We start from the raw sequence: 10,572 nt of genomic DNA, 5'->3' as shown, positions 1-10,572 counted from the left end.
ACCTTGCAGTTATTATGCTGAGTGAAATGAGCCAGCCACAGAAGGACAAGTACTATAAGGTTCCACTTATGTGAGGTCCAGCGAAATCAAACTCAGGGACACCAAGTAGAATGTGGCTACAGGGGTGAAGGGAAAAGGGTCAGGGGGAGTTAGGGTTCATTAGATACAGAGTTCCTCTCCAGGAACATGAAAAAGTTCTGGAGAATGATATACAACAGTGTGAACGTAGTTATGGCCATAGACCTGTATACCTGAAATGTTTGAAACTGTAAATGTTTGAAACTGTACAGTTTGAAACTGTAAATGTGTCTAATCATGGTGAAAAAATGAATGAAGAATTGATACATGTCACAGCATGGATGAACCCAGAAAACATCCTAAGTGACAGAAGCCTTCCGGAAAGGCCACTCAGATTGGAAGCATCTTGCTCTTTAAATCCATCCAGGTTACTGGGGCTCCTGGGTGGCTCAGTCAGTTGAGCGTCTGACTGCAGCTCAGGTCATGATCTGACAAGTTTGCAGTTGACAAGTTTGAGCCCCGCATCAGGCTCTGTGCTGACAGTTCGAATTCTGTGTCTCCCTCTCTCTGCCTCTCCCCCGCTCATGCTCTGTCTGTCTCTGTCTCAAAAATAAAGATAAATATTAAAAGAAAACTTTTTTAATCCATCCAGGTTACACAAATAAGGGAAAGTTCCAGAAAAATAAAATGGATCAGGATGTAAAACACCTTTCAGATCGTGGGGCAGGTGGAGACAGTTGAAGTGGGCCTGTGGTCTAGGTTACAATGTGGAGACCGCAAGGATTTCTTCATTTGGGGTTCTGTGGTGGTTTCTCAGGAGAGTGTCCCTGTTTGGGGGTAAAATGCACCGAAGTATTGTGTGAAGTGGCAAATGTGGTAAAGAAACAAGGACTGGGGAATCTCAGTGCGCAGATAACAAGCATTTGTGCTGCTCTGACGCGTTCACTGCATGTTTGAAATCACAGAGTAGCTTACTCCTGCAAACAACCTTGTCAGCCCCACGCCACAGAAGCGGAGATGACGTCAACCCTGTGATTGAGGCCGAGCCCTGCCCAAACCCAGATCACCCACGGTGGAGGCCACGTGCCCTGCAGGAGGCAGCACGTGAGCCACAGGTAGGAGAGAGGGTTATATCGTGGCCACGTGTCTTGGGTGCAGCGGCCGCAGTGGGATTTGGAATTCCGATTTTCTACAAGACGCCACTAATAAGCTGTTAGAACTGCGAAAATCAATGAAGGGACATCTCACCGAAGTGGACTCGGGACGTGGGGAGGGGAGGCTGGAAGGGGGAGCCCACCACCCAGAGTCAGGCTCGAGAACAACCCACGGCTACAGACCCAATATTAGAACCCTCCGCGGAGAGAACCCCCAGGCTCAGGCCCCACAAGGAGAAGCTGTGCCCTAAGGCCCCTACAGGAAACCCACCGCGCCTGCAGCTGGGCCCGGGAGGCACCTCCTCGCCCTGCAGCCCTGCTTTTCCTCCTGCGGACTTCGCTTCAAAACCACCCTCCCAATTTCCTCTTCTCCGCGAAACAGCGTTCCTCTCCGTGTGCTCCCCACTCGGCCGCGGTTTTGCCACAGCTTACTGGGCCCGGATGGCAATTCTCCGCTACTCCTGAATAAACCCACTTTTGCTGGTAACATAACTGGCGGCGTTATTTCCAAGGGAAACGGAAGAATAAACGAGGACACTCGCAGGATAGGAGATCAGCACACAAACACCACGTGCACGTCTGCACGCTCCTAACGACCCGTCGGAAAGAGAAAGTAAGAGACGGTCCCATTTACAACCGCAGCAGAAGGAACGACGGGCCCCAGAGGAAATCTAAGCAAGGAGGTGGCAGGCCTGCTGTCCCAGGACAGGGCACTGGGGACAGAAACGGAGGAAGACGCACGGGGGCGGAAGGCTACTCTGTGCTCCTGGACGCGGAGAAACCGACCCTGTGACCATGTCCGTCCTGCCCGGGACGATCTGCAGATCCCGGGCCGTCGCAGACGCGGGACGGATACCCCGACCCGCACGCGGAGGCGGGAGGGACCCCGCGCGGCCAGAGCGGCGGGAGCGGGAGCGCGAGCACCGCCCGGGCACCTGTTCCGGTACCGCGAACCGCGTGAGGACGCGGCGGGAACCGAGTGGGCGCGGAGCAGGAACACGGACGCGCGGCCCCGCGGCCCCGGAGCCCGGAGCGGGAAGACCCGGAGCGGGAAGAGCCGCGCGCACAGCCCCGCGGGGGACACAGGGTCACCCAGCACGAAGCCGCGCCGGGCCCTTCCCCGCTGGGTCCCCTGCACACAGCCCCCCTCAGCGTTCCCGCTCCGGAAGCTCCTCCTCCCCCCGCCTCCCTTTCTCCTCACCTGCTCCTCCCGCGGCGGGTCCTGAGGAGACCGGTTTGTTGTCCGCGTGGACGCGGGCCCTCGTCCTCCCGAAGTCTCCACAGCGGGTCCTGAGGAGGCCGGGTTCTTGTCCCTGTGGACGCGGCACCACGTCCCCCGGAATCCCAGACAGCGGGTCCTGAGGAGCCCGGGCTCCTCCCACCACAGGTGAAAGAGGCCGGCAGAGCACGCAAGCCCCGCCCGTGTCAGGGAGGCGGGCTGGGGCGCCCCCTGCGGGCGGTGGAGGCGCTTCGTTCAGTGGGGGCACCTGCCCTCTCCCAGGGCTCCAGCTGAACCCAGCAAATTTTGGAGATTTCTAACTGAAATGGAGGTCCAATATCCCGGCTTTTGCAGAAATACTTAAGGAACAATTAATTGGAAAGCATATAGAATGAAATGAAATACACAGAAAAACTACAACTTACACCAAAATCTGCTCAAAATTGTACATAATTTTAAAATACACAACTATCAGGGGCACCTGGGTAGCTCAGTCAGTTAAGCATTGGACTTCAGCTCCGGTCATGGTCTCACCGTTGGTGGATTGAAGCCCCAAGTCAGGGTCTGCGCTGACAGCTCGGAGCCTGGAGCCTGCTTCAGATTCTGTGTCTCCCTCTCTGTCTCTGACCCTGCCCCATTCTCTCTCTCTCTCTCTCTCTATCTCTCTCTCTCTCTCTCTCTCTCAAAAACAAATAAATACTTAAAATGTCTTAAATAAATAAAATTCACAACTCTCAATATAGCAAAAAGAACACATAAAAGAAAGTGAACACAATCTTGGGTTTGATGATGAGTTTTAACACCACACCAAAACCAATCCACAAAAGAAAAAACTTGATAATGTGAACTTTATGAAATTAAAACTTCTACTCTGTGAAAGAGAACTAAAAGACAATCCACAAACTGCGAGAACATATTTGCAAATTCAACTATACAAAAAAAACCTCTCAGAACTTAACCATAAGAAAACAAATAACCTAATTGACTATGGGAAATATCTGAAGACACTGGACAAAGAAGATGTATAGATAGTAAACAAGCATACACAAATATCCTCAACATCCTCTATCATTAGGAAATTACAAATTTAAACAACAGTGAGGTAGACTGCACACCTTTTAGAAACGCAAAACTCCAAAAAAAAAAGAGGATACAAGTTGCTGGAGAGTGAGGAATGACAGGAACACTACACTGGGGATGCATGTATAGCCACTTTGGAAGACAGTTTGGCTTTTTCAAAGCTAAGTAAATCTCACCTTAGTATCCAACAATCACAATTCTAGTATTTGGACAACTGCTTTAAAGAACTGTTTCCAGACAAAAACTAGCACGCAGTTATGCCTAGCAGCTCTATTTATGGTGGCTGGCTAAAAACTTAAAGAAATCAGGATGTGCTTCAAAAGATGAATCCATAAGCAAACTGGGGTGCATCCTAGTGAAGAGTGCCAGGAAGGCCCCACCAACCTGCAAGAAGGGTGCACATGGGACTGATGGACCCCTGCACCCAATCCTGTATAAATCCACACGTATCTACTGAATGCCCTCATGGGTCAGTTCTGTGCCAGAACCTGGGGCTGCCCAGGAAGAATGGGGCCAGAAGCACTCCCAGATGGGAGAGTGGAAAGAACAATACATGACCACTGACGCCCCCCACAACGCTTGACTGGGGTTGAGTTGGATTTGAAGCAGTCAGTGACCATGTAGACATTTCACTCTTCTATTAGAGCCCGGGACTGAAGGGCAGAAAATCAATACTCCAGCTCAACACCTGACTAATATGTGACCCTGGGCAAATCCTGTGCACCCTGGAGACCCAGGGGGATGGAGGAGGGGGAAAGGGCTAGTTATGTTTAAACTTAACCCTGACCCTGACCCTGCCCCCAAACCCCTAACCCCAGACTCTGACCCTAAGCCTAAACCTGAATCTACACCGTAATGCCTAACCACACACCAGAACCATCCGATCTGCACTCTTCCACTATCCCATAAACTGAGCATGTAGCCATGACAAACTTTCTTATTTTCTCCACCTGTGGAAGATACCTAGTTCTTGGATGTTGACCTTTTTACCCCCTTCTTCTTTCTGTCTTCAATTAAAAGCTCAAGTCACATATATGTTCAGCAGTTCTGAGAACAAAAACCTTCTAAGGTGTTTTGGGATCTTGTTTATTTCTTACTGTTCCTCATTTATCTTAAATGGAGGTAAGAAACTATTGAAAATTTGAACACATTTCTGAATTTATATGCAAATATTAATAATTATGTTTATTTTTAAAACTAAATATGACATATTTCTGACATGCAAAAGCATAGAGTACAATTTAATAAGCACATATTTCACATATTTCATCATCTTGTTTAGAGTTAAGGTTAGCTTATACCAAAAGTTAACCTCTGTCATTTGGGGGGTTTATTGATGCCTGTTAATTGCATGATAAATAGTATTTCCTATGTCACAAAACATTCTACATCACATATGTACTATTATTTTATGAAATTTTAAACATATATATGGCATCATAATCTAAACCTTATATTTAATGTCTAAAATGTTTCATAAATTGACAATAACTTAAGTATAGCTCTTCAGATTGTTAACTCACTACAATGGGCACTATAAAAGTACCTCATGTCAACTCTTAAATGCAGAGAACAAACTGAGGGTGGATAGGGGATGGGAAGAGGGGAAAATGGGTGATGGGCATTGAGAGGGCACTTGTTGGGATGAGCGCTGGGTGTTGTATGTAAGCCAACTTGACAATAAATTATATTCATTTTAAAAAGTACCTTGGGGCACCCATGTGGCTCAGTCGGTTAAGTGTCTGACTTTGGTTCAGGTCATGGTCTCACGGTCCGTGAGTTAGAGCCCCAAAGTCAGGCTCTGTGCTGTCAGTTCAGAGCCTGGATCTTCCTTCTGACTCTCTGTCTCCCTCTCTCTCTGTCTCTACCCCACTCACGCTCTGTGTCTGTGTCTCAAAAAATGAGTAAACATTAAAAAAAATTTGTTTAAGTACCTCATATCATTGATAAGCATGTTACTCTGTACCCATACAAATGACTCTTATGGTGCAGAAGAGTGCTAAGGAGTATTCATATAATCAATTTTTTCTTTAGGAAGAAAAAATTCTGATTCTTGTTTTCATGACACGTATTCCAGAAATTCTATTTTCATTTTTAATCAGAAAGAAAGAACAGATGGTCGGGTAACATGAGGAAAAAAAGTTACTAAATTTCTCCAGTTGATAGTTTTTCTTAGCTAAATAAACTAAATAAACAGTAAAAAAGGTGTTGGTCCAGTAAAAGAAAACAAAGCAGCTCACCAATATGAGAATAACATGGGTAGCTTTGTTTTCAGGAGAGCTTTGTGAAGACTGGATGGTACTGCGAATGTGCTGAGCTTTTCTGTGGTGTCTGAAAAGGATATTCACCATGTAGATACTATTACATGTCATCAGCGAGAGGAAGAACAAATCTCGAATGAATACAGTACTTAGAAATATTGATGACATCTGTAGATCATATGCACTGCTTTTACAAGAAGAAGTATAATACCCAATTCCACCTTCAGTGGTATTCCTGCTGGCCACGGTTTTTAAAATGATCACGGAATAGATGGCCATGTTGATCGTCCAGAAGAAAAGTAAAGAAGGTTGAATGAATGTAGAGATTTTCTTCTTGAGCCAGGCCCATTTATGATTACTTGGAGTGATAGTCACTGCCTGAAATGTACTCTGAAGGGCGGTTGTGCACAGAGAAATACTCCTGGTAACTCTCTGAATATAGAGCACTATTTTACATCCAGTATCACTCATCTCCAGCTTAATTCCAAAGGATGACATTATATTTGGAACCCCTCTGAATATAAGTGTCAGGGCATTAGCCAAAGTTAAGTGGGCTAGAATCACATCTACAGGCTTCTTCTTATGAGGAAGAATTAAGAAAGTGTACATATATAATGTAAATAACAAAGAATTCCCCATGAAACCAATACAAGTTTGAAAGATAAAGAAGATCCCAAAAATTCTGTCACTGGAAATCATTGTCGTTCAGTCTCTCTTAGATCTTCAAACCAAGTCCAGCACATCCTATAGACAAATAATTTGATTATGAATGTGAATATTAAAAGTAACTTTGACTGAGGAGTATATTATCAAGTTTCAGGGAGTTTTCCTGCAGGATCGGCAAATGTTCAGCTACACCAAACCAAGGAATCACTGAGATTCTTAAAGAACAGAATTGAATGTTTATGAAGATAGGGAATATCATATATTCTGTGGAAATTAATAAAAATAAACTTTGTTTAAAATGGAGTCAAGAGGCCAAAAGGGAGAGCTCTACCATTCTACATCATTTGCAGACCCAACAGGAAGAGAAGCACCTTACAACTTGATGCTACTGTACCTATTCCTTTACTATCCCAGCGGGAGGAAGGATGGTCTCCTCCTGCCCAGACAACAGCATCCCAGCCAATGAGAGACTATTTGGCCTATTCTGAAGACTTTTTTTTATTGTTTACATTTATTGATTTATTTTTGAGAGGGAGAGAGAGAGAGAGAGAGAGAGAGAGAGAGAGAGATTGAGAGAGAGCAGGGGAGGGGCAGAGAGAGAGGGAGACAGAATGCCAAGCAGGCTCAGTGCTGCCAGCACAGAGCCCAATGCGGGGCTCAAACCCACGAGCCATGAGACCATGAACTCAGCCGAAACCAAGAATCCCTCGCTTAACCAATTGAGCCCCCCAGGCGCCCCTAAAGACTGTTTTTATATATTATGAGAAACTTTTATTTCAAAGAATTAATTCTTAATCTATATATTTTAATATTTCTGTCTTTCTATGCACATTGAATACCAGTAGCATCTGTGCAATTAGATTCTTCCCAAAAGCTTATTGTATTATATAGCTCATATTTACAAATTATAGTTTTTGTAGCATATATAAATACGTCACACAAATTCTGCTAAACAAAACCTATCTCACAATAGTTATATTTTGTTGTTATGTTTGTTATAAGATTGACTAACGTAAGAAACATTAAGGTAGACACGGTCAAATTCAAAATATCAAAACCAACAGCCAAGTTATATATTACCTCCATCATGTTCTCAATCTCTTACCTCCAGCAGGTGGACCCAGTGCTCTACTGAAACTGGAAAACTTAGAATTACCATAATCCTCACTCCATATTCAGTTCACTTACACTGAAATGTGTCTAATACTGCCTACCTATGTGTCTCAAGACTTCCTTATCCCTCCACTTGACTTTTTCCTGAAATCATCTGTCGAGACTGGAGACGCCACAGACAGATCAAGAAATAGAAAGAGGGTTATTACTCACATAATGAGGCTCTGAGGAGAGCAGGACAAACCTCCAGAAATGATCCAAAATGACTAGGGAATGAATGAATGTAAAGGAAAACGGCCTGATTTCTTTTTTATTATTATTATGGGTAGGGATGTGGCTGGGTTAGGGTTTACACATGAGAACAGGGGTCCCATGCTTTGAATCTCCTCCTGGTGCCAAAGGAAGGAAAACTTGGGATTTCTTATCACTTTGCCTAAAGTTGAGACACAGGGGGAAGAATGAGGAGAGAAGCCTAAAAGCTGAGAGCAAACATCAAAAAAAAAAAAAAAAAGGCCAGGCTGATTATTACAACTACCAACCATCAGAATAACTAAAATTTAAAAAATGACAACGCCAAATGTTGGCAAGGATGCCAACAAGTTTCATAAGACACTTATCACTCAAATATAACTAGTTGTAATGTAAAATGAAACAGTCACTCTTGGAAAAGAGTTTGGCAGTTCTTCAAAAAGCCCTTAAAATACAATTACCACATAATTCAGGAGCAGCACTTCTGGGAATTTATCCGAGAGAAATGAAAAATTATTTTCACACAGAAATCTATATGCTGTTATAGATAACATTACGTCCACCAAATGATTAATGGATAAAGAAGATACACACACACACACACACACACATATATACACATACACACACACACACACATACACACACACACATACACACACACACACACACACACACACACACTGGAATATTACTCAGCCACACAAAAAAAGAACAAAATCTTGCCATTTGCAATGACATAGACGGAGCTAGAGAGTATTAAGCTAAGTGAAATAAGTCAGTCAGAGAAAAACAAATCCCATATGATTTCACTGATATGTGGAATTTAAGAAACAAAACAGACGAGCAAAGAGGAGAAAAAAGAGAACAAAGCAAACCAAGAAACAGATTCTTAAGTATGGAGAACATACTGATGGTTACCAGAGGGGAGGTGGCTAGGGGGATGGGTTAAATAAATGGTGGAGATTAAGGAGTGCACTTATTGTTACAGTCACCATGTGTTTTATGGAAGTGTTGAATCACTACATTGTACACCTGAAGCTAATTTTACGCAGTATGTTAACTAACTGGAATTTATTTATTTATTTGTTTATTTATTTTGAGACAGAGCGCATGCTAGTGGGGGTTGGGGCAGAGAGAGAGGACAGAGAGAATCCCAAGGGGGCTCTGAGACATGAGGCTTGATCTCACAACCATGAGATCGTGACCTAAGCCAAAATCAAGAGTCAGTCGCTTAACCAACTGAGCCATGCAGGCACCCCATGGAATTTAAATAAAAATTTTTAAATGAAACTAGACAAAAAAAGGAAACTACAGGCCTCTATCTGAACACAGACACAAAAATCTCAAGCTAAACATTAGCAAATTAAATCCAGCAATATAAAAAGGGGGGAGGAACCATCATGGTGAAGTTGGATTCACTCCTGGGATAAAAGATTGGTCTAAATTTGAAAATCAAACAATCACATATGAACAAAATAAGGAAAATTAAATGGCTATCTCTATAGATTAAGAAAAATATTTGGGGTGATCCAATGTCCATTCAAGATAAAAACCGTCAGGGATTGTGGGAGGGGGGATGGGCTAAATGGGTAAGGGGCATTAAGGAATCTACTCCTGAAATCATTGTTTCACTATATGCTAACTAATTTGGATGTAGACTTAAAAAAATAATTAATTAATTAATTAAATATTATTTGTGGTACCGAGAAAAAAAAGATAAAAACTGTCAGTAAAGTAGGAAAAAAAAGTAGGTCCCTTAAACTCAATAAAGGACAGCTAAGAAAGCATACAGCTAACATCATACTTAATGGTACTGGATGTTTCCTCCTACCATGATTTTTTAAATATCGATTTAAACTTTTCATTTTGAGATCATTGTGTATTGTAGTTGTAAGAAATAATAGTAACCTCTTGCAAAAATATAGTATAATGTCACGAGTGGGATGTTGACATTGATACAGCCAAGGTACGGAACATTTAATCAAAACAAGGATGCCTCATGTTGCCATTTTATAGACATACCCTCTCCCTTTTAGCCTCTTATCCCCCCTTAACCTCTAAAAGTCACTAGCCTGTTTTCCATTTCTATATTTTGTCATTGTGAGAATGTAATAAATACAATCAGATTATGTAACTTTTGGGGATTGGCTTTCTTCACTCAGCATAACTTCCTGGAAAAATAAAATTTGCTGTGTGTGCCAATAGTTTGCAGAAAATTTGCAGAAAATTTTTTTATTTGCAGAAAATATTCCATTATTTGCAGAAAAGATTCCATTATATGGACATACCAAATGTTTAAGCTATTCATCTATTGAAACATGTCTCTGTTGGGGTGCCTGGGTGCCTCAGTCTGTTGAGCGTCCAACTCTTGGTTCTGCTCAGGTCATAATTTCACGGTTTTGTGGGTTCAAACCCCACAAGAGGCTCTGTGCTGACAGCACAGAGCCTGCTTGGGATTCTCTCTCTTCTTCCCTCTCTGCCCCTCCCTCACTTGCACTGTCTCTGTCTCTCTCAAAATAAATAAATAAACTTAAAAAAGAAAAAAAGGAAAGAAAGATGTCTGTGTCGTTTCCAGTTTGGAGCTATTATGAAGGACACTGCCATTGACATTAGCATATAGGGTTTTTGTGGTTTTTGTTTTGCTTCTACACATAAGTTTATTATTTTTTTTAATTTTTATTTAAATTCCAGTTAGTTAACACACAGTGTTATATTCGTCTCATGTCTACAATATATTGATTCAACACTTCCATATAACACCCAGTGATCATCACAACAAGTGCATTCCTTAATCCCCATCACCTATTAT

General features: G+C 42.9%; 1 protein-coding gene across 1 annotated transcript; it reads right to left on the bottom strand.

Annotated features, from left to right (window-relative positions):
* Nucleotides 1-5,501: 5,501 nt before the first annotated feature.
* On the bottom strand, nt 5,502-7,085 carry LOC131513550 (vomeronasal type-1 receptor 1-like). The gene has a single exon (XM_058732640.1). The coding sequence runs from the start codon at nt 6,429-6,431 to the stop codon at nt 5,502-5,504; it is 930 nt and encodes a 309-aa protein (XP_058588623.1). The 5' UTR covers nt 6,432-7,085.
* Between the last annotated feature and the right edge of the window lie 3,487 nt (nt 7,086-10,572).

The sequence above is a fragment of the Neofelis nebulosa genome, chromosome 6 (assembly GCF_028018385.1).
Source record: "Neofelis nebulosa isolate mNeoNeb1 chromosome 6, mNeoNeb1.pri, whole genome shotgun sequence".
Lineage (NCBI taxonomy): Eukaryota > Metazoa > Chordata > Mammalia > Carnivora > Felidae > Neofelis > Neofelis nebulosa.
The sequence above is the reverse complement of the archived record's forward strand: the minus strand, read 5'-3'. Positions and strand labels throughout refer to the sequence as shown.

What these genes read in the sequence shown, in the direction of transcription:
- LOC131513550 (XM_058732640.1), bottom strand. Translation starts at nt 6,431, where the DNA reads ATGATTTCCAGTGACAGAATTTTTGGGATCTTCTTTATCTTTCAAACT.